The sequence below is a fragment of the Polyodon spathula genome, chromosome 3 (genome assembly GCF_017654505.1).
Source record: "Polyodon spathula isolate WHYD16114869_AA chromosome 3, ASM1765450v1, whole genome shotgun sequence".
Classification (NCBI taxonomy): Eukaryota; Metazoa; Chordata; class Actinopteri; order Acipenseriformes; family Polyodontidae; genus Polyodon; species Polyodon spathula.
Window position 1 is genome coordinate 32,048,243 of NC_054536.1, and position 23,329 is coordinate 32,071,571.

The 23,329-nt window shown below is 43.1% G+C and overlaps 1 protein-coding gene across 2 annotated transcripts in view; it reads right to left on the reverse strand.

The window, feature by feature from the left end:
* tsnare1 (T-SNARE Domain Containing 1) overlaps nucleotides 1–23,329 on the reverse strand; it is a 274,777-nt gene that overhangs the window by 64,347 nt on the left and 187,101 nt on the right. For both annotated transcript variants that reach the window (XM_041245057.1, XM_041245056.1), the window contains exon 10: nucleotides 7,958–8,040. In XM_041245057.1, coding sequence (XP_041100991.1) covers nucleotides 7,958–8,040 — 83 coding nt within the window. The remainder of the gene's footprint in view (nucleotides 1–7,957; nucleotides 8,041–23,329) is intronic.

Sequence of the window (23,329 nt, forward strand, 5' to 3'; positions counted from 1 at the left end):
AACAGTCTGCATCAATTGAAGACCTAGCTGCATAGCACTATGACTCAAAGCAGACTGAACTCTATGGCAGTGGCAAGCACAAAGCCATTCTTGACCAGATCGTTCCAATCGAATTGGAAAAGAGCTTCAGTTCCAGAATAGACATAAGGAAAAATCTTTTTGGGAATTTTCAGGGTGAGGGATTTTTTAATTACTACATCCACGTTAAGTCATTTAAATATAAATGAATGTTTGTTTTTGGTAACTAAATGCTCTAAGTTGTAAATACATTATAGTTTTGAAGTGATTCTGTTTAATGTTATTACTGATGGTAATCATTTTTGCCCCCACCCTCCACCTTACAATTGAAATCGTTGCCATTGGTAACACACCTGCGGAATGCTGAACTTGTCTTAGGCTTGTATTAAAAGTTATTTTTCCAACTGGAAAAGGCACTACTGTGTGCCAGAGCAATAGCCTTGCAATGCACTCTTGGGACAGGTGCCATAAGCTTGCAACCCCTTTGTGGAAGGGTGGTGGGTAATTCACTGACACAGGAGACAGACAGGTGAATTTGGCAACACCGCACAGGTGCCCAGTTTTATTTCAGGATGCTGTTTTTTCTTTAGTCCCGCAGATGGCGCTGTGGGTCCGTGGTCTGATTTACCAACGATGGTAAACAGAACCACGGGCATACCAAGCGATGGTACACAATACCGGTGCCCTTGCAGGTGCTTCGAAACAATAATTCAAAACAGAAGGCACAAAGAAACAGGGAAAATAAAACAGTAACAAAAACTACAAAGAAAAGGTGCTGCACTTTGCAGCGATATCCCGGTCGACGCTGCCCGTGCGACCCGGATCACCGTTCTACATTGCCGGCTCACTAGCCTGCTCTGATAAACTAATCAGGGGTCTGCCCAAGGGTTCCCCGCCCTCAATGTCTCGCTCTGAACCTCCGTTTCTTTCTGTCCCACTGGTTCTCGGTCGTTGACCAGCGCTTCCGCACTCTCGGCGCGTTTAACAGGGCAGATCTGAGGAAACAACAGAGCATTAATTTATAGGGCTAACAATCTCCCAAGACGCGCCTCTCAGCCATTCAGAGAGGGGGAAAGTCCACACACCCACTTTCCCACCTCCCTGTGTCACTGCCATGACTCACAGGCGGTTGTTGGACGACTGCCGCCCTCTTCCTGCAGCCCATGAACACGCCAGCACAGATCTCTCCCTGTTACATATCCTTCCCCTCAGAATGACACCACTGGTTCATTCGAAAATCTTACACCCCCATGCCTTCCCGAGAGAAAAAGTTTGCGTTTTGATGCAGCTTTCCTACTCGGTGGACTACCCTGAAGGCATAGGGCTGCAAGATCAAGTACCACCGTGTGATTCTGGCATTGCTATCTTTCATCCGGTGAAGCCATGCTAAGGGGTCATGATCTGTAACCAGGGTGAAGTGTCACCCCAGGAGGTAGTACCGGAGTGACTCGACTGCCCATTTTACCGCGAGACACTCCTTCTCGATGGCGCTATAATTTTTCTCGAGGGGAAGGAGCTTCCTGCAGATATACAGGACTGGGTGCTCGCTTCACCGAACCTCCTGAGACAACACTGCCCCGAGACCTGTCTCTGACGCATCTGTCTGCAGGGTGAACCTCTTACCAAAATCCGGGCTGCATAGTACTGGCTTACTACACAGCCTCCGCTTCAAGGCGAGAAAGGCCCTCTGGCACGACTCCGTCCACTGAACTGTATTTGGGGCAGCCTTCCGGGTGAGGTCTGTCAAGGGAGCAGCGAGCGTAGTGAAGCTCGGGATGAACTTTCTATAATAACCCGCTAGTCCCAAGAAAGAGCGCACCTGGGTTATGGTTGTAGGAACCAACCAGTCAGCCAAGGCTTTCACCTTAGCAACTAGCGGTCTGATCTGGCTGCCCCCTACTCGATACCCCAAATACTCCGACTCACTCTTCCCAATGGCACACTTCTTTGGGTTAGCAGTGAGCCCCGCCTCCCGCAAGGATTGCAGCACCACCGCCACCTTACACAGATGACTCGGCCAATCCTCGCTGTGGATAACCACGTCATCTATGTAAGCAGCGGCGTACTGCTGATGGGGACGCAAGATGCGATCCATCATCCGCTGGAAAGTGGCGGGGGCTCCGTGCAACCCAAAGGGCATGGTCCTGAATTGGTACAACCTGAAGGGAGTCGAAAACGCCGTCCTCTCTCTAGATTCCGGGGTCAGGGGTATCTGCCAGTACCCCTTCGTTAAATCCAGTGTCGTCATAAAATGAGCTGTGCCTAGATGCTCCAGCAACTCATCTACTCGGGGGATTGGATAAGCATCAAATTTCGATTTCTCATTGATTCGTCTGAAATCAATGCAAAATCGAGTTGACCCATCTGGCTTATCGACTAAAACAATCGGACTGTTCCAGTCACTTTGGGACTCTTCTATTACTCCCAGTCTCAGCATTTCATCAATTTCCGCTTTTATTACATGTCTTTTACGCTCAGGTATAAGGTACGGCCTCTGGCGAACTAGCGCCCCCTGCTCAATATCAATGTGATGATGGGCTACTCGAGTCTGCCCCGACGGGAGAGAACACGTCAGGAAACTCCGCCACCAGACCGTGAGCCTGACATTTCTGCGTTGGTGCCAGATTCTCAGCAATCTGTACCGATCCTTTTCTTGCCAACACAGAAAGATCAGGTCCCAGGTCCGTGACGTCATCTGCATGCGTCACTAACAACGCCTCTGGTTGTAATCAAGGCTTTAAGAGATTGATATGATAAATGTGTTTCTCTGTCCGTCACTCCGGCTGGCAGATCTCATAGTCCACCCTCCCAACCTGGCGTGTAACCTCAAAGGGTCCTTGCCACTTAGCCAAGAGTTTCGACTCAGAACTGGGTAATAACAGAAGTAACTTATCCCCCGGCTGAAATGTGCGCAACCGGGCTCCTCGGTTATATTGTGTCTCCTGTCTGTGCTGCGCCTGCTGCAAATTGTCATGCGCCCATTTCCCCACAGACTCAAGACGTTTGCGCAGGTCCAACACATACCGGACGGTATTGGTCGAATTGTCCTGCTGTTCCTCCCACATCTCTCTGACCAGGTCGAGCACGCCCCGGGGTCTCCTCCCATACAACAGCTCGAATGGTGAAAACCCCGTAGAAGCCTGGGGAACATCTCTGATCGCAAAGAGAAGGGGAGGAATCAGCTGGTCCCAGTAACGCACATCACTACGAATAAATCTGCGCAACATGTTCTTAAGGGTCTTATTAAAGCGTTCCACCAAACCGTCGGTCTGAGGATGAAACACAGAGGTCCTAATGGTCTTAATTCCCAAAAGCTTACATGTTCCGCGGATTAGCCGGGACATAAAATTGGTGCCTTGATCGGTTAGTATCTCCTTGGGAATCCCCACCCGGGAGAAAACCTTCACAAGCTCGTTGGCAACAGACTTAGCGGACATAGATCGGAGGGGAATTGCCTCTGGATAACGCATAGCGTAATCCAGAATGACAAGTAGGTGGGTGTATCCTGCCGCACTCCTTTCTAGTGGCCCAACTATGTCCATCCCAATACGCTCAAACGGAGCTTCCACTAGGGGCAAAGGCACCAGTGGGGCTCGTGGAACGGCTCTAGGGCTGGCCTTCTGACATTCCCCACAACGCTCACAAAACCACTTAACATCGCCATCCAGCCCCAGCCAGAAGAACCGTGACACAAGCCTTGCTTTAGTTTTATCCCTTCCCAAATGACCAGACAGGGGAATAGCGTGAGCCAGCTGCAACAAATCCTCCTTAAAGGGCTGAGGAATGAGCAACTGATGACGCACTTCACCGGTCTGGGGTAATTTATCAACACGGTACAGTAGGTCTCGATCAATTTCAAAGTGGGGGTACGTGGCGGCGCGTCTGGGCTCGACCACCCGACCATTAACCACCGCTGCTTGGTCAAAGAGCCTGCCCAGCACATCGTCACGCCCTTGCTCGAGTCGGAAGTCATGGGAGCGAGCTAAGAAATCAGCTCCCATGGCTTCCAACTCGGGGTCAGGTCGGTCCCGAGCAGAGGCAGCCAAGCCAGACCCCTGCGCTGGCTCCGCGACCTCCCCCCCGGACTCTTCACCAACCGCCCCCACCTGAAACTTCTCCGACTCCCTCCATTGCCAGCCCTCATTCTTAGCGATCCGGCTTTCCCGTTTAGTTTTACGGGATTTAAACCTATGGCAAAACCATTCTGGATCGCGAAAGGGAAAAATCTTTCCAATTACTTCCTCTTTCTTAGCCAATAAAGAAGACGGGGCTGTCAGAGCAGCCAACCAATCTTTAAACTGCTCACAGTCCCGTCCTAGAGCTACTGGTACCGGCAATCGAGGACATAATCCTACCTGCACCTGCGTCACCTGCTGGCCAATAGTCATACACACATTGATCTTGGGATAGGAGCGGACATGCCCATGAATACATTTAATATGCACCCGTCCCAATATGCGTTTATGCCCTGGTGAGATTAGGCTCTCCTGTACTAGAGACTGACCACACCCTGAATCCAGGAGAGCCTGGGTTTTTGTACCATCCACTGTCACAGGAATAACAAAACCTGTGTGCTGAAGTGACTGAGGTAATTGAACGTGCCTACCTGGTCGGCTGAGGTCACACTCCATCACGGGGCAATCCCGGGCGAGGTGGCCCACCTCCCTGCACGTCCAACACCTCGGTGGGCTGGTTTCTCTCCCCAAAGTTTTGGCAAAAGGGGGAAGCACTGGAGCCATAAAAGGGGCTCGCCGATAAGGTGTCCACGCGAGACCCCGGTCCGACACTGCAGCAGGGCCGGGAGCTCCCGCCAACACCCCCCAATCAAATCCTGAACTACCCCTTCCCCCGAGTCCCCTCGCCCTCTCCTGGGCCAGTTGAGGGGTCGATCCGGTGGCCGCGCTCCTCCCAGACGGTCTCGCCGGCGTTGGCTCCGCCCCCTGGTACTGTTCCGCCAGTTCGACTGCCCGATCCAGAGTATCTGGTGCCTGTCGCTGGACCCATAGCCGAGGTCCCGGGGCCAGACACTCCAGAAACCACTCCACCACGACCAGCTCCACCAACCTGGCTTTGGTGACCGCGTCCGGGTTCAGCCAGCCCACGGCGTAATCTTTTAGCCGGTGGGCAATAGCTTGGGGGTGCTCCCCCACCGCAAACTGCTCCTCCCGGAATTTCTTCTGGTAGCCCTCCGGGGTGGCTCCCACACGACTCAGGATGGCTGCCTTCAGCTGGGGGTAATCCAGAATGTGCTCCGGGGACAGCGTCCTCGCAGCTGCTTGAGCCTCCCCGGTGAGCTGGGGCAACAAACAGCTAGCCCACTGGGCTTGGGGCCACCTGGCCGAGATCGCCATGGCCTCGAACACATCCAAGTAGGCGTCAGGTCGATCCTCGGCCATCATTTTGGTGGGTCTTTGTAGGTAGTGGTCTGGAGCTGCGGGTCTAGCCGCCCCCTGCACTGCTGCGGTGAACGTCTGTCGCAGGAGGTCCATCATTACGACAAACTGGGTAGCATCCATTGCCAGTCTGCTCCTTCTGTAAATGCACTGCTTGGGGCATTGCCAGTGAATCCCACTTCTTACACCACGTGTGGAAGGGTGGTGGGTAATTCACTGACACAGGAGACAGACAGGTGAATTTGGCAACACCACACAGGTGCCCAGTTTTATTTCAGGGTGCTGTTTTTTCTTTAGTCCCGCAGATGGCGCTGTGGATCCATGGTCTGATCTACTAATGATGGTAAACAGAACCACGGGCATACCAAGCGATGGTACACAATACCGGCGCCCTTGCAGGTGCTTCGAAACAATAATTCAAAACAGAAGGCACAAAGAAACAGGGAAAATAAAACAGTAACAAAAACTACAAAGAAAAGGTGCTGCACTTTGCAGCGATATCCCGGTCGCCGCTGCCCGTGCGACCCGGATCACAGTCCTACACTGCCGGCTCACTAGCCTGCTCTGATAAACTAATCAGGGGTCTGCCCAAGGTTTCCCCGCCCTCTAAGTCTTGCTCTGAACCTCCGTTTCTTTCTCTCCCACTGGTTCTCGGTCGTTGACCAGCGCTTCCGCACTCTCGGCGCGTTTAACCGGGCAGATCTGAGGAAACAACAGAGCGTTAATTTATAGGGCTAACAATCTCCCAAGACGCGCCTCTCAGCCATTCAGAGAGGGGGAAAGTCTACACACCCACTTTCCCACCTCCCCGTGTCACTGCCATGACTCATAGGCGGTTGTTGGACGACTGCCGCCCTCTTCCTGCAGCCCGTGAACACGCCAGCAGAATCAGCACAGATCTCTGCCTGTTACACCCTTCAAAACACATTCCCCAGTGTCCTAGACCAAGACATCACCACTGCACCACCCCAGCTACATGAGTGAACACAGCTAACACCAGAGCAGTTGAGTCAGCTTAATGTTTACTGGAACCAGGCAACAATTAACAGCAATTAGTGTTAACAAATCATCATTAGCCCAACCTTAGCCTAATTCATATTTATTACCAGGCAGCTGAGAAAATTATAGGTCATTATCATGGTAATCGTTCCTCTTGCTTTTGCCTGGGTAGTGGATTGTGTATCCAGACCAATACAGCAAAATTAAATCAAAATGGAAATCAAACACAAAAGTCATCAGTAAAAATCTAAAGCAAGCTGTTTGCTCCCATTTTCCACAGAACCTGTTCAGATGATGTTTGCTATAATTATACCAAACTGGCCAAGGTTATGACTTAAAAGGGAACTGTAACTCATTAATGGGACTAACAGTACTCAGCTAAACTGAGTTGCTGATCTGAATCATCAGAAAAAAATAATTGTTTACATAAAAGCATTGATAAAAGAAGCTCCTGAGCATTGTCTGAATGAGATGAATGGAATGAATTGACACAAGAAATAATTTGGGTACATGATACAATATCTTTGTATACCCGAATAGATAATTGCCTCCTTTAAATATATGCAAACTAATGAGAAAGACGTCTTAAAAGTACAGTGGTATCCATAACATTTATTTATTTATTTATTGCCAATAGGTAGAAAACAATGTCCTATCCAATTGTTCTGCATTGATTTTGTTTTTAAAAGCAAAGCATGTTAGCTATTTTTTAATTATATATTTTAAATAAGGGGCCTGAGTAAGGTGAAACTGGTTACAGACCCCACTGTCCGTCCGCATTTATTCATCTGCCCCAATACTTGTTGAAGGACAGTGACAGTTCTTCTGTACTATCAAGATTATTTTTTCTTACAAAACATGCATATCAATCTAGGCTAGGCTTGCTCCTTTTCAACATTTATTTTTCAGAAGCTCACAAAATACTGCAATGAATCACCAACCTTTCAGAGCATCATAGTTATTTATGGGTTGACCCAGGAAACCTCATGAAACCTGTTATTTGTGCAACTGGTTGCAGACGTTACTACTTTATGCACTAATTAGTATTTTCAATGTATGTTTCTGACCAGCAGCTGTCCAAATGCATCTGGGGCAGAGATATGTAAGCTGGGGAAAATCACAGTGCATAAAATGAATGCCACTTATACAGTACCTGACACTTTCCTATTTTGTTTTTGTTGGATACGAGTATCTCCGCCAAAGATCTCATAAATGAAAAGTGGCTAAACATAATAAACAGGTTTCATGGTGGTCATTGATTACAGTATTTTCTAAGCCTCTGAAAATAAAGGAGCAAGCCTAGCTATGAGTTTGAGATACTGCACTTTCTATAATAAGCAGCAGTAGAGGCGAGGCGTTTCGTCTCATCTGCCTTGGCTGACCTTTTGTGGCATGACAGGTTTATTTAGTTTCCTATTTTATTTATAAAATGTGGTTGTGTGCAAGCTCTGCTTTTTCTCTATATAGTTTTGTGCATTTTTTCTAAATAAAAAAAGTTTATCACAAAAAAATAAAAGAAAAGCTTTGCCAAGTGCCAAACTAGTTACCTGGTGGTGACTGGCTTTTGCAAGTTCTTGATTTGCAGATTCCACGTTGGAGGATGTTGTCTGGATGTAGTCTTCGATGCTGTCTGGAGAGAGCAGAAACACATCACATTACACCTTTCTACTTTTAGAACAGAAAGATTCCAGCCTTATACAATTTAAGTAATTAACAGACTATTCAAATAGATTTTAATAACATTGTAATAACATGGTACTAACTTTGTAACAATTGCATAACTACTTATAAGATAACTACTGGTGTTAGTCTATAATTACATCCAGGAAGCACAATGTTGTTGACAGGGCAATTTTCCTGTAATTACATAGTACCTACCAGGTAAGAACAGGAACCATTGATAGTTACCCAGTTAGTACAATGCGATTGCATACCAATGCATGGTCTGTAATCTACTGGTATATTCTTATGTTAGATAATGTTGTGTACAGGTGCCAGGAACATAATTTTTACAGCTTAATTTAGTAAAGTCATGTTTGCTATAAAATACCTTCTTTCAAAACTTTACATTTCTATTGTGAATGGAAGTGCCAGCCAGGTAGGATTTGTGGAATTGGTTAATTACCAACAACTGCTTTAAGTGAAGCAGTTGTAAATTGAAATTATTTGTTCAGCAATTCAACAGATGCTAGTAGTTCAGGTTCCTTTTCTGTGTTACATTTTATTGTTATGACATTTCTGAATCATGATTTAATAATGTTTCTTTGTACACGACCCAGAAGAACATATTAACAGTGCAGTAAATCTGTTATTTTGTTTCAGAAAGTAATAAACTGTTTTCATCCCTTTCCATTAAATGAACATATATGATTTGTTTGTCCTCATACAGCACATATTCCGTTTTCAGTATGATTGATGGTTACTAGTTTAAAGAAAATCCAGTTCAGTTTATACCAGCAAAGCAACAATATCAGATAAGGAAGGCGTGCAGCTTAGAAATCATGCAATAAGAACAAATATTTACTTAATGACGACTTTTTACTTATATTAAGTAAGAGTTATTGAAACATGATACTAATTACAATCAATTGCCTGGAAATTGCTTTTAAATTACATACATTTACTTTCTTACTGTTGATTGTATAAAATGGAAACTTCAAAATCCTAAACTGAATTAACAATTCAAGACCATTTGTATCTCTTTGCAGATGGGTTTTGTAGAATACATAATTCCCTCTGCTGTTTTAGAATACCTTCCCCCATAACAAATCACAACCCCTGGATTGCAGCAGGCGCTTTTCAGAGGATAATCCCAGGATAACCAAGCACAGATAGTTGACACAATCATGAGTGATTCCCAAATTTTGTAAAATGCTCAAAATACTGCTGTAGCTGTGGCTTACACTAGAGAAGTAGAGATTGATCAAATCAACCCCTATGCTTTAATAGGACCTATTCCTAACAGGGTTCATACACCTTTGATAGAATACATTTCCAGACTTCTATCAGACCTATTTAACAAAATTTCAGACTTACCTTGCACTATTCTTGACAATACGAGTCATTTTATATACACATTCTTGAGTCGCACATCATCATGGTCAGCAAAATGCAGCTCTGAGTTGTCTTTAGGATAGTTATTTTAGTCATTTGATTAGGAAATTACTAAAACACAGTTACTATCTGTATTTAGGAGGCTTTTTTTATTTCTTCGTGGCATTCAAAATGGTGGTTCCCTGCTGTGTTCCATATTGCATCAATTTAGAAAGAGTTGTCTCAAGAGTTATTTAACAGCTGATTTCAATAATGAAATAGTTTGATATGGATGATACTGTTCTAGACTGTATGGACTGACTAGAATGCCAAAGGCTTTGTAAAAAAGGCACACCATTGCAAATTTCTTTGGTTAGAACTGCTTTCTGAAAATGCATGTGTCTATTGAAAAAACCGTCCCAACATTCCCAACCCAAACATTTGTTTTGTGCCCTGGGATAGAGGCCCAAATTTATAAAAGAGAAAAAACGACTGCAAAAAGCCATGTAATAGGCGTGTTCAGTATGGCCGCACTGATCATCAAAATAATGACCTATTTTATAAGACTAATTAGATAAAGCAGGCGATTCTGCAATCAACCAATTCAAATACCCCTCACCGCAATTAGCGGTGGAGAATTACACACCTCTCGCAATAAATAGCAGGGTTGGGTCAACCCTGCATGTGTAGGTTACACATTCCGAAAGAAAATGAATGGCACACAAAGATCTCAGCCTGGTTCTAGCCATGGTGATGAGGATGCTCAGAAGCGAAAATTTAAATTTACCAATATGGAACTGGAAATTATGGTACAAGCAGTACATTAAAATGTGTTACAAGCTCGAAATACATCACCAGAACAAATGAATAAAATATGGAATGTGCGGTGGCTTCTCAATAAACAAATGTACCACTTCAGAGTTTGTAGTAGGTTGCTTATACATTATGATGCATCATCCAGTTACTGTGCTTCACATATTAGTTCAACTTCTTATTTCATATATATAGAATAATTCCAGGCATATAGACTTTTCAAACTTCGGAAACAAAACATTTTATTTACTTACATCCACGGCAGTCAGACAGGTGGATAATCCTTCCATTGTTGTACAGTAATATATTCAGCAACAATACAGCTTCATACAAACAGTCTTCAGTTTAACTATGATTTATATCTTCAAAGTCTTATGCAGTTACAACTCTCCTATTTCTTACTCTATGTTTGATTTTAAAGCATAGCTGTATGGTATATATGGTCAAAAAAACTACACTTGTTCTAGCTACAAACTAACTGCGTCATCTGTCTCTCTGTAATTTTTTTATCGTTTTCTTTCCAACTCGAATTTAACAATACTGCCTGAACCAGTATTGTTAAATAACAGAATGCCATATTACAAAAAATACATTCAGTAGGCATTACTGAAATAATGGTGGAGGATGAGCCCTCATTGTATGAGACATTTTCTTTCGTGCGCCTCAGAATATTGTTCCATCTTTTCTTAATATCCTCCAATGTTCTTTTAATAATGCCTACAAGAAGTGTGGGGAGATCTTTTTAGGTGCTTCTAAGAACCTTTTTTACATGGATTCTATATTCTCTATTTGCAGACTTTCTGTTTTGTCTTGTAAGTTATGAAACATGTATTAAAATGAAATTCGCAAAACAATGCGGTACCGGTATTATAAACCGTAATTTACAAACTGGCTTGATCAGAAGGGTTAAAAAATGAGCTCTTTGCAAAATGTTATTAAATGTTTCTTTGTCCTTGAAAATGTTGTCTCCTTGTTACAGACAAGTCTCCCACATCACCTTGCCTTTTATATAGCTTACTGTCTGACTGCGGTAAATTAACACCGTGTAATATAACCTTGTAAATAGCATGGGGAAACTGCCAAATTGTAATGCGCATTTTTCATGGTAAATTCTTATAAGGGATACTCAGTCAAAACCCAGTGCCCAGAACTAAAAACAATGGCATAGTAATTTTTTTTTTTTTGGCACTATTTTCTCTTTAAGGTATTATTGTTTACCTATTCTAAAGGCATATTATTGGCATCTGATACTTATTAAGAACATGCAGTATGCTTTGATACTGTGCTGTAAATACTTGGTTTGTACAATATTATTTTAAACAGTATTTGAATGTATAACAGACAAAGGACTTACTTATTTAATGTAAGGCTGACAATAGGACTGCATATTTTCCTTTCTTCTTACAACGCTTTGATCTTTTGGGCTATTTGTAGTAAAAACCCACCCACTGGAAATTTGTCATTATTGACATGTCGAATATGAATGCATGGAGGCATGGTCACCTTATGTGTCTTTTTATAAAAATGTTTTAATTTGTGTTTGAAGAAAAGTATTATTCTTTGATCACAATAGGCCAGTGCAGTATTTAACTTATTTATCTTTTGTATCTCCACAGACCAACATCATTTTATCACATACAATGTATCAACATTTATTAACCTACAATCTGACTTTTAAACCACAGTTCCCTGATAAAAAGTTTACTTCTGTAAATTTGTACAGCAATTTACAGTTTTGAATGGTTTCTAAATAATCACAACTATGCCTTAGTACATTGATTTGTTTAATTCTGAACATTAGTTTTGCTTTTACTTCATTGCAGTTTGCAAATGGTGCTCATAATATTCAATGCATGATGCAGGAATACATCTAAATGTACCACACTGCTCAATAAATTATTAATACATACTGTGAAGTGTTGCATTGTAAAAAATGTTTACAAAAAAAAAATCTAAACCAAAAATTTACATTATTTCCATTTTAGTATATTCTGCATATTTATTGGCAAGTGCACCAGGGATCCAGATAAAGAGACAGAGTAAGCGTTTGTGTGACAGTGATCTCTGCAGAGTAAAGTTGGGATTACATGTAAGGCAATACTTCAGGTACAGTATGTACCTCCTCATCTGCACATGCCTGACTGGGCTGGCAGGCATAAGGTACTCAGCTTGCATTCAGTCCCCCACTTTTTGTGCCAGAAACAGTACTTGTCAAAACTGTTTCTTTATGCTATGTGCTGGCATTAAAAATGTTCTGAACTAAAGAGTGTTGCAGAAATGCAATCCACAGAGATCATGAACTACTTCAGGGTCTAGATGGAGGGTTAATTAAACAGAGACCAACAACGATGCTACATTGTGAAATAAATTAAATGTCCATTGAAATGAATGTAAAGACAAGGGCTAGATGAAAACCACAAACCATATGTTTCAGGGTGAAAATTTGTTGCGACTTCCAAGGTTTAAAATGTTGTCCTTGTTATTTATATAGTTGGCAGGTAAGTACGTGTCTTATGCTAATTTCAGTATCATTAACTAATCAAAGTTTGTGTAAACACCAGTGCATTTTCACCTGAGCTCAGTTAGTTTCAACATACATAAACCGCAACCTCTCAGAATCCAGAGCAACTTTAGAGAATCACATCTCCCTGCATGCTATAGCTTGTAATAATGTAAACAACACACATATTTAAGTGCATGCTTCATTCACAGAGGTCAGCATTTTTTCCCATAGGTGGCCACTGAAATGAACTGGCACAGTGTTGCATGTACAGTAGCAGTCCTATCTACAGCTATATGGAAGAACATGAACAAAAGAGCAGTAACATAATATATGGTGTAATTTATGTGTTGCTTATCTTTCTTGCAAATTCAGTTTATTGTGTGATTTTACTCGATTTCACTAAACTTGGATGACTCTGCACCTTGTTAAACATTCCAGCTTTGCTGATCAAAGTCACACCTCTGTGACGGGGCAAAATCACTGTACATGTAGATAGTGAGTTTTTGTTTGGATTGTGTGAATAAAGTTTACATAGTTTTAATTTAACTTTGGCAGGGATGGGATTAAAATCTGATCCTCCCAAATCCATGTGCAAAATGTGGCTAGAGCTTAATTGACTAATTGAGGGTCTATTAAGCCAAGCCACATGATTTGAAGGAAGAACCAGCTCCTTTGTTCGAGGAGAGATTAGTTTAGGGAGAAGACTGGAGCAGCAGGTTGTGCTCCTTGTTCATGCACCAGAATAGTTGTGCTTGGGTTGTGTTTTGTATTTGTTTGTTGGTTCTTTTGCTTGTTCTATTATTTAATAAAAGTGTGCAAGAACTGCTGAACTGCAGTCATCCACTTCTGTGTCTGCTATTTCTGACACTGGCCAGCCTTGACCGTGACGAGACTATACCACACGCCTCTCCTAAAGCAGCTACATTACTGTCCAGCTATTTGGCGCAAAGGATGCATTCCATGTGATTTGCTGACACTCTGTTCAGACCATTACACAAGGAGACGTCAAGTTAATCTCCATTCCTGCTTCCCTCGACAACTATGGGTCATATCTTTATTTTCAGTGTTAAGGCTATAGTGTCAAGCTCCACAGTCGAGACAGCAGTGTTCCTTGGGTCACTTCTTCTGCAGCAAGAGAGTTACAACAAAGGAGTCAGAGTGGTGATGTGCAATTGTCTGGTCTAATTCAACCAAGGTATTAAGTGAGTTACATCCAGAGTATATAAGTTTCCACCCAGCTACCAACCATACATTGTTTTCAAGCTAATCCCTGGTGGAATCTACCCATTTCCATCCACACAAACCATGTTTATGTTACACTATAGGTTCTGTGCCTTCATACAATACTCTAATAAAAAGGCACAAGTTTAACAGTCTTAACAATGCTCTGACAGGATAGCTTTGTGGTGACGTCAGGCCAGAATGCAGGAACAAAAACACAGAGGCAGGACTGCAGGGCAAAGGCGGCAGCACCGTGCTTATTTAAACCCCAAAACAAATAACATATTTAAACAAAAAACACTGCAAAAAAACCCTGAAAATAAAAGTTTAACCACAAACAAAAATCACAAACCCCAAAACTCAACCCTGAGGTCCGGCTGGAAACCTATAAGTCTTAGTTTAGTTTTTAACCTGGTCTCTCTCCTTTCGCTCTCGCTCTCCAGTACTCTCCTCTGAAAACCCACCCGGAGTGCAGAGAGCTGCCGGCTTTTATGCAGGTGACCAACTCCCAATTATCAACAAATGAATCATTTCATTCGGGAGATGGCCACCTTCTGCATGAGGTTTCTACATAATTCTTCCCAGCCACACTACCAAACTGCACAAAAAAACCCAAACATTTGTTTACGCCATCAATATATTTTTAAATAAATACAAATAAACAATAACACGGCTTTCACCTTCATATTTACCCCTAATAAATCATACCAACAACAACCACCAAAATGTATATACAAGCAGGGCTTTTCCCTACCCCTTTTAATAATGGGCAGGGCTCTCTCCTGCTGCCCTTCTACAAATGCTTGAAAGTACCAGTGTAGTCTATGGTATGAAACCAGGTGTTTTTGGTCCCATACTGGTAGTGATTCAAGGGTAAAATCCCTAAACACCAAGGGAGACAATGTCTGAGCAGGAAAGGAGGTGGTTCCTCCAATATCATTTCATGTGTTTCCTGAATCATCTCCACTTCATGGTCTAGAGACCACAGAAACAATAGTTATTTAAAAAAAAAACTCCATAAAAAATATTTGTTCTATTAAAGTATGTTTTGTTTTATATTGAAAATACATTGTGTTTCAAGTTCCAACAAAATAACAATTTCAACAAGAATATTTTAATTAAAGTTGATTGTCTTGTTAGATGGCAAGGGGAAAGATACACTCAGATCAGAAAGTAACCAATAGTGTATAGAAGTTGAGGGCAGTATAGCCATGGGGAGAGTGCATCCAGTCACTGCAATTCAAAACTTGGATCATATGAACCATATTCACAGTTACTAACCGTAACAAGTTCCCCCATAGTAAAAGCAGAGCAAAATGTAACATTCAAAATTCTGTCCTGTGGGTGAGATGAAATGAGGTTAAAAGCATTATAAGTGTGAATGCAGACGAGGCCATCTCTTTTAGCAGTTAAGATGCTTGCTTACAGTGTGCAATGTAGCTGGTTCGTGCCCAGCCTACTTACTGTGACACATAGCTGAAGCATGGTAAAACATAGGCAAGCTTTGTAAATCCCAGATGTATAGTAATGAAACTAAAAAAAAAAAAAAAAAAAAAAAAACAGAAAAAAAACATGACATGATAAACTATGCACATGCATAGTATTACCAAATTACTGTGCACATTTACTGTGGTAAATATATAAGGAACTGCACAGGGATATTCCATCTACAGAGAAAATAGGATGACATGTGAGCTCCAGCGGTACTCCAGGCAAGTTTAATAAAATGGTGATTCAGATTGTTTTCATCTTTACTTTTTAGTTTTAATATATTCATATTGTGTTTGTCTAATGGTATTATTTTGAGGCTGAGGATCTGGAGTGGTTGTGCATGAATATGAAATGGTTGTACAAGACATTATTATTCAGAAAACAGAGAGTTAAAAATGCACTTTGTAGTATGATGTTGAGATACATTAGCGACTTACAAATATTATTAAATATAGGGATAGTTAATCAAATTGTAAATAGGTTAGTCAAAATGGTCTTTTGAAAATCAGTTCATATTTTGAGCTGAGGACTTCATTAAAGACTATCTTTTTTTTTTTTTTTTTTCACGAGAAGGATTTAGTCAACCTACGCCTAAAATCTACTTCTTACTCTTAAACTGAGCACGTTCAAGCACATGTACTCCAACTCAACAAGAAAGACTAAAATACCGAATAAATAAAACTAAAAATAGGCACACATCTGTGGTACAAACTAGAGGACAGCAAGAATGAGAACACTGTTATTAGGGAACTTCAAGCCTCACGATTTTAAAATTCTTCTGGAGGTATGCGTGATCATTCTTCAAAGGTCACTGTCCTTATTTTGTTTTTGTGAAGTGGAAATCCTCCACAGTTCATTTTCATAAAGTACAATGTTTTATTCAATTAAATATCTGGATATCTTATTAGTCCCTGCCTAAAACATCCCACCATGTTTTTTTTTTATTTTTTAGTTAAGTTAATTAGGAGATTAATACATCACGCAGGCTGTCTATCCTTTTGAGAATGTACTATTTCACTAGGAACAGTCTTGGATATGAAAATTCCAACTGAACACCAGAGATCAGCCCTTAGCCGAGCAAATAGCCTAGCATCTGATATCACTGCCATCATGACTGAAACTGACCAGCAGAAAGCAGACGGAGGATAGTATGATCATCTTTCTATTTCATTGCTCCACCAACTCAGAGCAGAGGGGGGGCTGTTCAGAGAGTATAAGAGCCTCCTTCTCTTTCTCTGCTCCACCAGCAGAGAGCAAAGGGAGACTGTATATAACCATGTATATAAGCTTATTTTTTCTCTTACACTCGCAGCTCACCTTTTCAAGTGAAGTTGGTACTAATTAGAAAGCACGTTACCAAAAAAGGTCTAAAAGAATCAAGAATATTTGATCATGAAGGTCAGCGTGTCAAAGAATCTTTCAGTAAGTTTTAGTGTTATGTGGGAGTAGATTGATCGTCTGATTTTGTATTTATCAGATTGCTCATGTAGGTTATGTTATTTTATTTTCTGCACAATACAACATTTGGGATGAGGGAACAAAAGTTGCAGATGCAAGGTCAGATATTCAGAGGAAATGTTTCTGTCTGCTCTTGAGCAGGCAGATTGTGCTGGAATCCATTTGCCCATTGGGCAGGACTTCCTGTGTCCCTCTACTGTGCAATCACTGCTGCATTACAAGAAACAGTACCGCAGAGAATACCATCACCCCGAGCGCCAGAGAGAGCGGAGTCATCGCCCTGATCGCCAGAGATGGCCTCTCACCTAAGCACGCTGCATGCTGCTGTACATGCCACTCTCAATGTATTCTGTGTGAATTCTGCATTGCTTTTTAATCATTATTTAATGTTTGCTGAGTCAATTCATCAACAATTATTTGCAACTTTCAACTAATCTGATCAGCACCTTCTGTTCCTTCAATGTGCCTAAAAAATTTTTCCACTGTAAAGCATTTTCCACATATGGCAGATAGATATGGTGATGTTGCTAATATTGTCAATATTCCTGTTTTTTTTTTTTTTTTTTTATCTGTACATGCTTAAAATAAACAAATTGGTTTATCTTCATAAATGTCATTTAAGTAAAGTCCAATACATAAAAATACATTCTAAGAGCATGTACTGTTACTGCAACCAGCAACTGTGAAATCGAAACACTGGTATACTATCAGGAAGCAATTATTTATTTTATCTATCTATGTGTCTACTTCTGAACACAACTGAATTTGACAAGTAAATATTAACCAAAAAAAATAAATAGCACTGTTTCACTGACACAACACAACATTATAAATTAATTCCTCAAAAGTTTGAAGACTTTTCAACGCAATATTGTAGCGATCCAGGGGGGAAGGGGAGATGGGAGAATCAGGATAGTGTACAGTAGATGGTGTGTTTGTGCGTGCAGGGGTTACATTGTATGTGTATGCATGGTGGGGTTACTTTGTGTGTGGATATGTGTGTAGGAGAATTGGGTTACAGGAATGGTGTGAAAGACGTGGGGGCAGGGAGAGCAATGAGATATAAAAGCGGAGGCTGAAGAACTGCCGGACGGTTGAGTTTGAACGCTTGGTCTGCCGACAGTGCGAGGAGGCCTGGGGCCAGATTGAAGATATCCTGTGGGCACTGGATCTGAGGTGCAGGGTCTCCCTACGCAAGGACAGGAATGGCAGAAAAGGAGACGTGTCCGACAATGACCATGCAGGGAGAGTTGGGTGACATCATCTCTGTGCAGCAAAACAAACTGGCTTGATGGATGGGGTAACTGGGAGGCTTTCCAGAGTGTTTGAAGCGATTGCACTAGTGAACCAGTAGTTAGAGGCCAAGAAGGGAGGCCAATTGATCGCTGCTCTAGATGGGGAGGCGCAGAGCTGCATCTTAACTCTACGGACGGGGGAGAGGACCAACTACACCGTGCTGGCAGCAGCGGCTAAAGGAGCAACAGAGATGACTGAGTCATTGGGCAATGATGTAATCATGTTAATACAGAGGGCATACCCAGAATTGTCCAACGCAGCTAGGGACAAGATATGGAGGGATGCTTTTATTTGGGTGATAACACCAAGGGAACCACTGATGACGTTAGGGAAGGCTAAACAGGAGGCGCACCATTTAGAACAGATCCTCATACCGGCCCAGACCACTCTCGCCGGTTCGCAGACAGGCAGCGGTAGAGGTGGACACACAGTGACATAGGCCAGCCCCAAAGTGCCCACAGAAGTAAACGGTGTGGCTGTTTACCAGGGCTGGCCAACATGCCTGATGCCAGGGACCCCTTTCAACCACTGCATGTGCTGGAACAGCAGGGCAGCAAAAGACCACAGGTTGGCTTAGGGGAGTGGAGGCCGGCTTGTGATATACAGCTTACTCCCGCGACTAACGAAGACACCATGAAGGTAGGGCTGGTCAGCCAGGGTAGCCACATGCATGTGCCCTGCATGGTCGGTGGGGTACCCTGTTCAACACCAGAACCACCATCATACTCATTTGGCCTGGACTGTTACCATACTGGGGGGAAGCCAGTGAAGCTTTGTGGGCCCCGACCGAGGTCTGCCTCAGGACGGTTTCCAGCCAACTCGTAGGGGGAGGGGATCAAACTGCTGCTGCTTCAACCCAGATGGGAGAGAAGCCTTGGAAGACATAGGCATTGCCCTGAAACTCACCAGCTCGCCTCTGCTCAAGTGCCGCCCCGGCTAACCAGCTTTCAGCTTGCTCATCAGCCAATCGGCTCGCTGGCTACCCATCAACACAATGCCTTGAACATTCTCCAGTCAGTCCAACAACTCCCCAGTACAACAGCCCGGCCGTATGCCAGTCTAACAGCCCTTTGGCTGCAGGCTGAAGCTATGAAGGACCCGACGTTAAGCATTGCTGGATGTTAAGCAGTGCCTCATACTGGAAAGGCTCCTGGGAGTATGAGGCCTGTTTTGCCCCGAAGTTCAAGGACTGCACCCAGATTGGGTTAGTCCAGCACCGCATCACCACGAGAAATGTGCTGCCTAGCTGCGAGCAGGCTTGCCGGCTTCTGCTGGCCAAGAAGAAGGCTGAGAAGGGCATAATCCAGGAGATGACTGCTGATGGGGTGATCGAGCCATCTGAAATCCCTTGGGTAGCTCCCATTGTGCTCTCGGTCAAAGAAAGACGGCAGCCTCCGGTTTTGTGTCATCTACCGTTGACTCAATGCAATCACGAAGAAGGATGCCTACATGCTCCCCGCATCAATAAGGCCCTGGATGAAATCACAGGCTAACATTGGTTCAGCTCCCTTGACCTGCACAGTGGCTACTGACAAGTCAGGCTAGCCCTTGAGGTCCAGCCAAAGACGACTTTCACCATGGGGCAAGGACTCTGGTAGTTCATTGTGATGCCATTCAGCTGTGCAGATCCCCTGCCACTTTTGAGTGCCTCGGCCATTCTAGGCGCGACATAGACATATTGCCAGCATTGCGACACCTGCACGGCCCAGCAAGGACCACTGACACGGTCACGAGTATCCCTACAGAGCTACCAGGTGTGGGCCCCAATGTAGCACACTGCTGTGGATGTCTTTGGGCAATTCCCAAGGTCCAAACACAAGAACTGGTTCATAATGGACTATTTTACCAAATGGCCCAAGGCATACACTCTACCAGACCACAGCACACCCACTGTTGGCCATGTCCTCCTGGTGGGCATGTTCAGTGTCACAATATTGACAGTGTCGCTTCGTGGTGCCTGAGGAGTTCCACATCAATCAGGGTCGCAATTGAGTCCAGGTTCTTCACAGAAGTGTGCAAGCAGATGGGGATATGGAAGACGCACACCACCCCCAGGGTGATGGGCTAGTTGACTAGTTTAACCACACCCTGGCTGTGCAACTGGCCATCTGGACTGGCCAAGACCAACAGGACTGGGACCGCCACTTACCCTTGGATCTCTTTGCCTACCAGACGGCTGCCCAGGAGTCCACAGGGTGCACTCCGGCAGCTTTGTTTGGGAGGGAGCAGCATACACCCATGGAACTACTCTTCGGGCGACTGTCTGGAGCAGAGGATGACCCCGCTCTGGCGGGCCCTCACTATGTGCACGACCTGCACGACCGGCTGTAAAACAAGTTGTACAGGGGAATCCCGAGGAAGAGAGTCTGACTGATGGATTGTCAGTCCAGTCATACTATACTTAAACCAGAAGCTAAAATATCGCCTTTGACAGTGATACAGAGGGACAAAGAAACCAGAAAAGCAGCTACGGGAGCATATTTAGAATCCGTTTACACATCTCGTCTCTAATTTTAGACTGAAAAAGGATGAAAAGACCAGCCTTATTGTTTTAGAATTCTGGCAAGAATTAGTGATAATGTACGAGATGCTTCATTATCCAGCTTATCTGCACATGTACACAGTAAGAAAGCATTTTAACCACTCTGCAAAAGAACCAGGGTTGTCTTCTTTAAATATGTGGTTATAGAGCTTTAAATGAGAATCTATAACAGCAGTGCATCACACAACACATTTCATTAGCTTACTAGGACATGCAATTCACTAGTTAACATGGAATGGACAAGAATGTGATGCAGTTAATATTATTTACATACTGTAAAAGGTAAAATTCCTGCATTCAAGGAGAAACAGGTCACGAGTTTAGCGGCTCCATCTACTCTACACTAATTTGTGTTACTCACCAGACTAGCTGTTATGATCTCAGGTTAATTTGGTCAATCTGTCTTTGCAGTAATGACTACAGGTGACAAAAGGAAAAAGAATTCAAGGAAAGAATTAAGGTGATTTGTGCAGTGGTCCAAAGGGGGTTTAAATGGCAGATCCATAACAATGGCCTTAATAAATGTCCCGTTCCATTAATCATCCCATATGAAGAGACTACCAGGGGTAATTAGAGAAGTCTGATGCAGGATCTCACATCAAAACATGGCAGCAAATAAATGCAAATTGCAAGATAGTGTTTAATTAAAATACTGATGAACTTTAAAAAGTTGAAACATGATATTATAGAGGAGAACACATGTTTTTGCAGCCTGTACACAATAACTGCAGTGGTGTGCAGTTAGAGTAGGCACTGCTTGCCTTGTAGTTTTGATGCATAGATTATATATATATATATATATATATATATATATATATATATATATATATATATATATATATATATATATATATATATATAAACTGAGCTTCACTCATTCATATATATACAGTACTGTGCAAAAGTTTTAGGCAGATGTGAAAAAATGCTGTAAAGTAAGAATGCTTGAAAAAATTGACATGTTAATAGATTATATTTATCAATTAACTGAATGCAAAGTGAGTGAACAGAAGAAAAATCTAAATCAAATACATATTTGGTGTGACCACCCTTTGCCTTCAAAACAGCATCAATTCTTCTAGGTACACTTGCACAAAGTCAAGGATTTTGTTGGCATATAGTCAGGTGTATGAATAAACAATTATACCAAACAGGTGCTAATAATCATCAATTCAATATGTAGGTTGAAACACAATCATTAACTGAAAAAGAAACAGCTGTGTAGGAGTGTGGCAGAGCAAAGCTCTGCCCTTTTTAAATTGGCAGGGATGGGGTTAATTTCCCCTACCTGCCTGGGTTTATTATGTTCAGGTGGCTGGGGTTGATTAGTTGATTAAATGATTAACTTAATTAACGATCAATCAGCGCCCAGCCACCTGACATAAAAGGAGGCCTCTGCTTCTCATTTGGGAGGAGGGAGTTGAGGAAGCAGGTTGGTGTTTGTGGTGTTTGTGGTGTTTGTGGTGTTTGTGGTGTTTGTGGTGTTTGTGGTGTTTGTGGTGTTTGTGGTGTTTGTGGTGTTTGTGGTGTTTGTATCCAGTGAAGGCATTGCCCAGCTTGGAAACCATTATTTTTGTAAGTTTGTTTTTGTACTGTTTTTTTTGTGTTTAAATCCCTTTATTTTGCCCTTGTGCACTTTTATTTTGTGTTATTTATAATAAAATAGTTATTTTTTTGAACTTCAGACTGTCTCTGGGCCTCTATCCACTTGCCAGCCTGCCACAAGGAGGAATAAAACTGGGTGAGGAACAGCCAAACTCGGCTAACAAGGTGAGGTTGCTGAAGACAGTTTACATACACCATGGCAAGACTGAGCACAGCAAAATGACACAAGGTAGTTATACTGCATCAGCAAGGTCTCTCCCAGGCAGAAATTTCAAGGCAGACAGGGGTGTCCAAGCTCTTTTGAAGAAGCACAAAGAAACGAGCAAAGTTGAGGACCGTAGACGCAGTGGTCGGCCAAGGAAACTTACTGCAGCAGATGAAAGACACATCATGCTTACTTCCCTTCGCAATCGGAAGATGTCCAGCAATGCCAACAGCTCAGAATTGGCAGAAAACAGTGGCACCCTGGTACACCCATCTACTGTTCAGAGAAGTCTGGTCAGAAGTAGCCTTCATGGAAGACTTGCGGCCAAAAAGCCATACCTCCGACGTGGAAACAAGGCCAAGCGACTCAACTATGCACGAAAACACAGGAACTGGGGTGGAGAAAAATGGCAGCAGGTGCTCTGGACTGATGAGTCAAAATTTGAAATATTGTAGCAGGAGGCAGTTTGTTCGCCGAAGGGCTGGAGAGCAGTACACGAGTGAATGTCTGCAGGCAACAATAAAGCATGGCGGGGGTTTGGGGCTGTATTTCTGCAAAGGGAGTTGGGGATTTGGTCAGAATTAATGGTCTCCTCAATGCTGAGAAGTACAGGCAGATACTTATCCATCATGCAATACCATCAGGGAGGCATCTGACTGGCCCCAAATTTATTCTGCAGCATGACAACAACCCCAAACATACAGTGAAAGTCGTTAAGAACTATCTTCAGCGTAAAGAACAAGGAGTCCTGG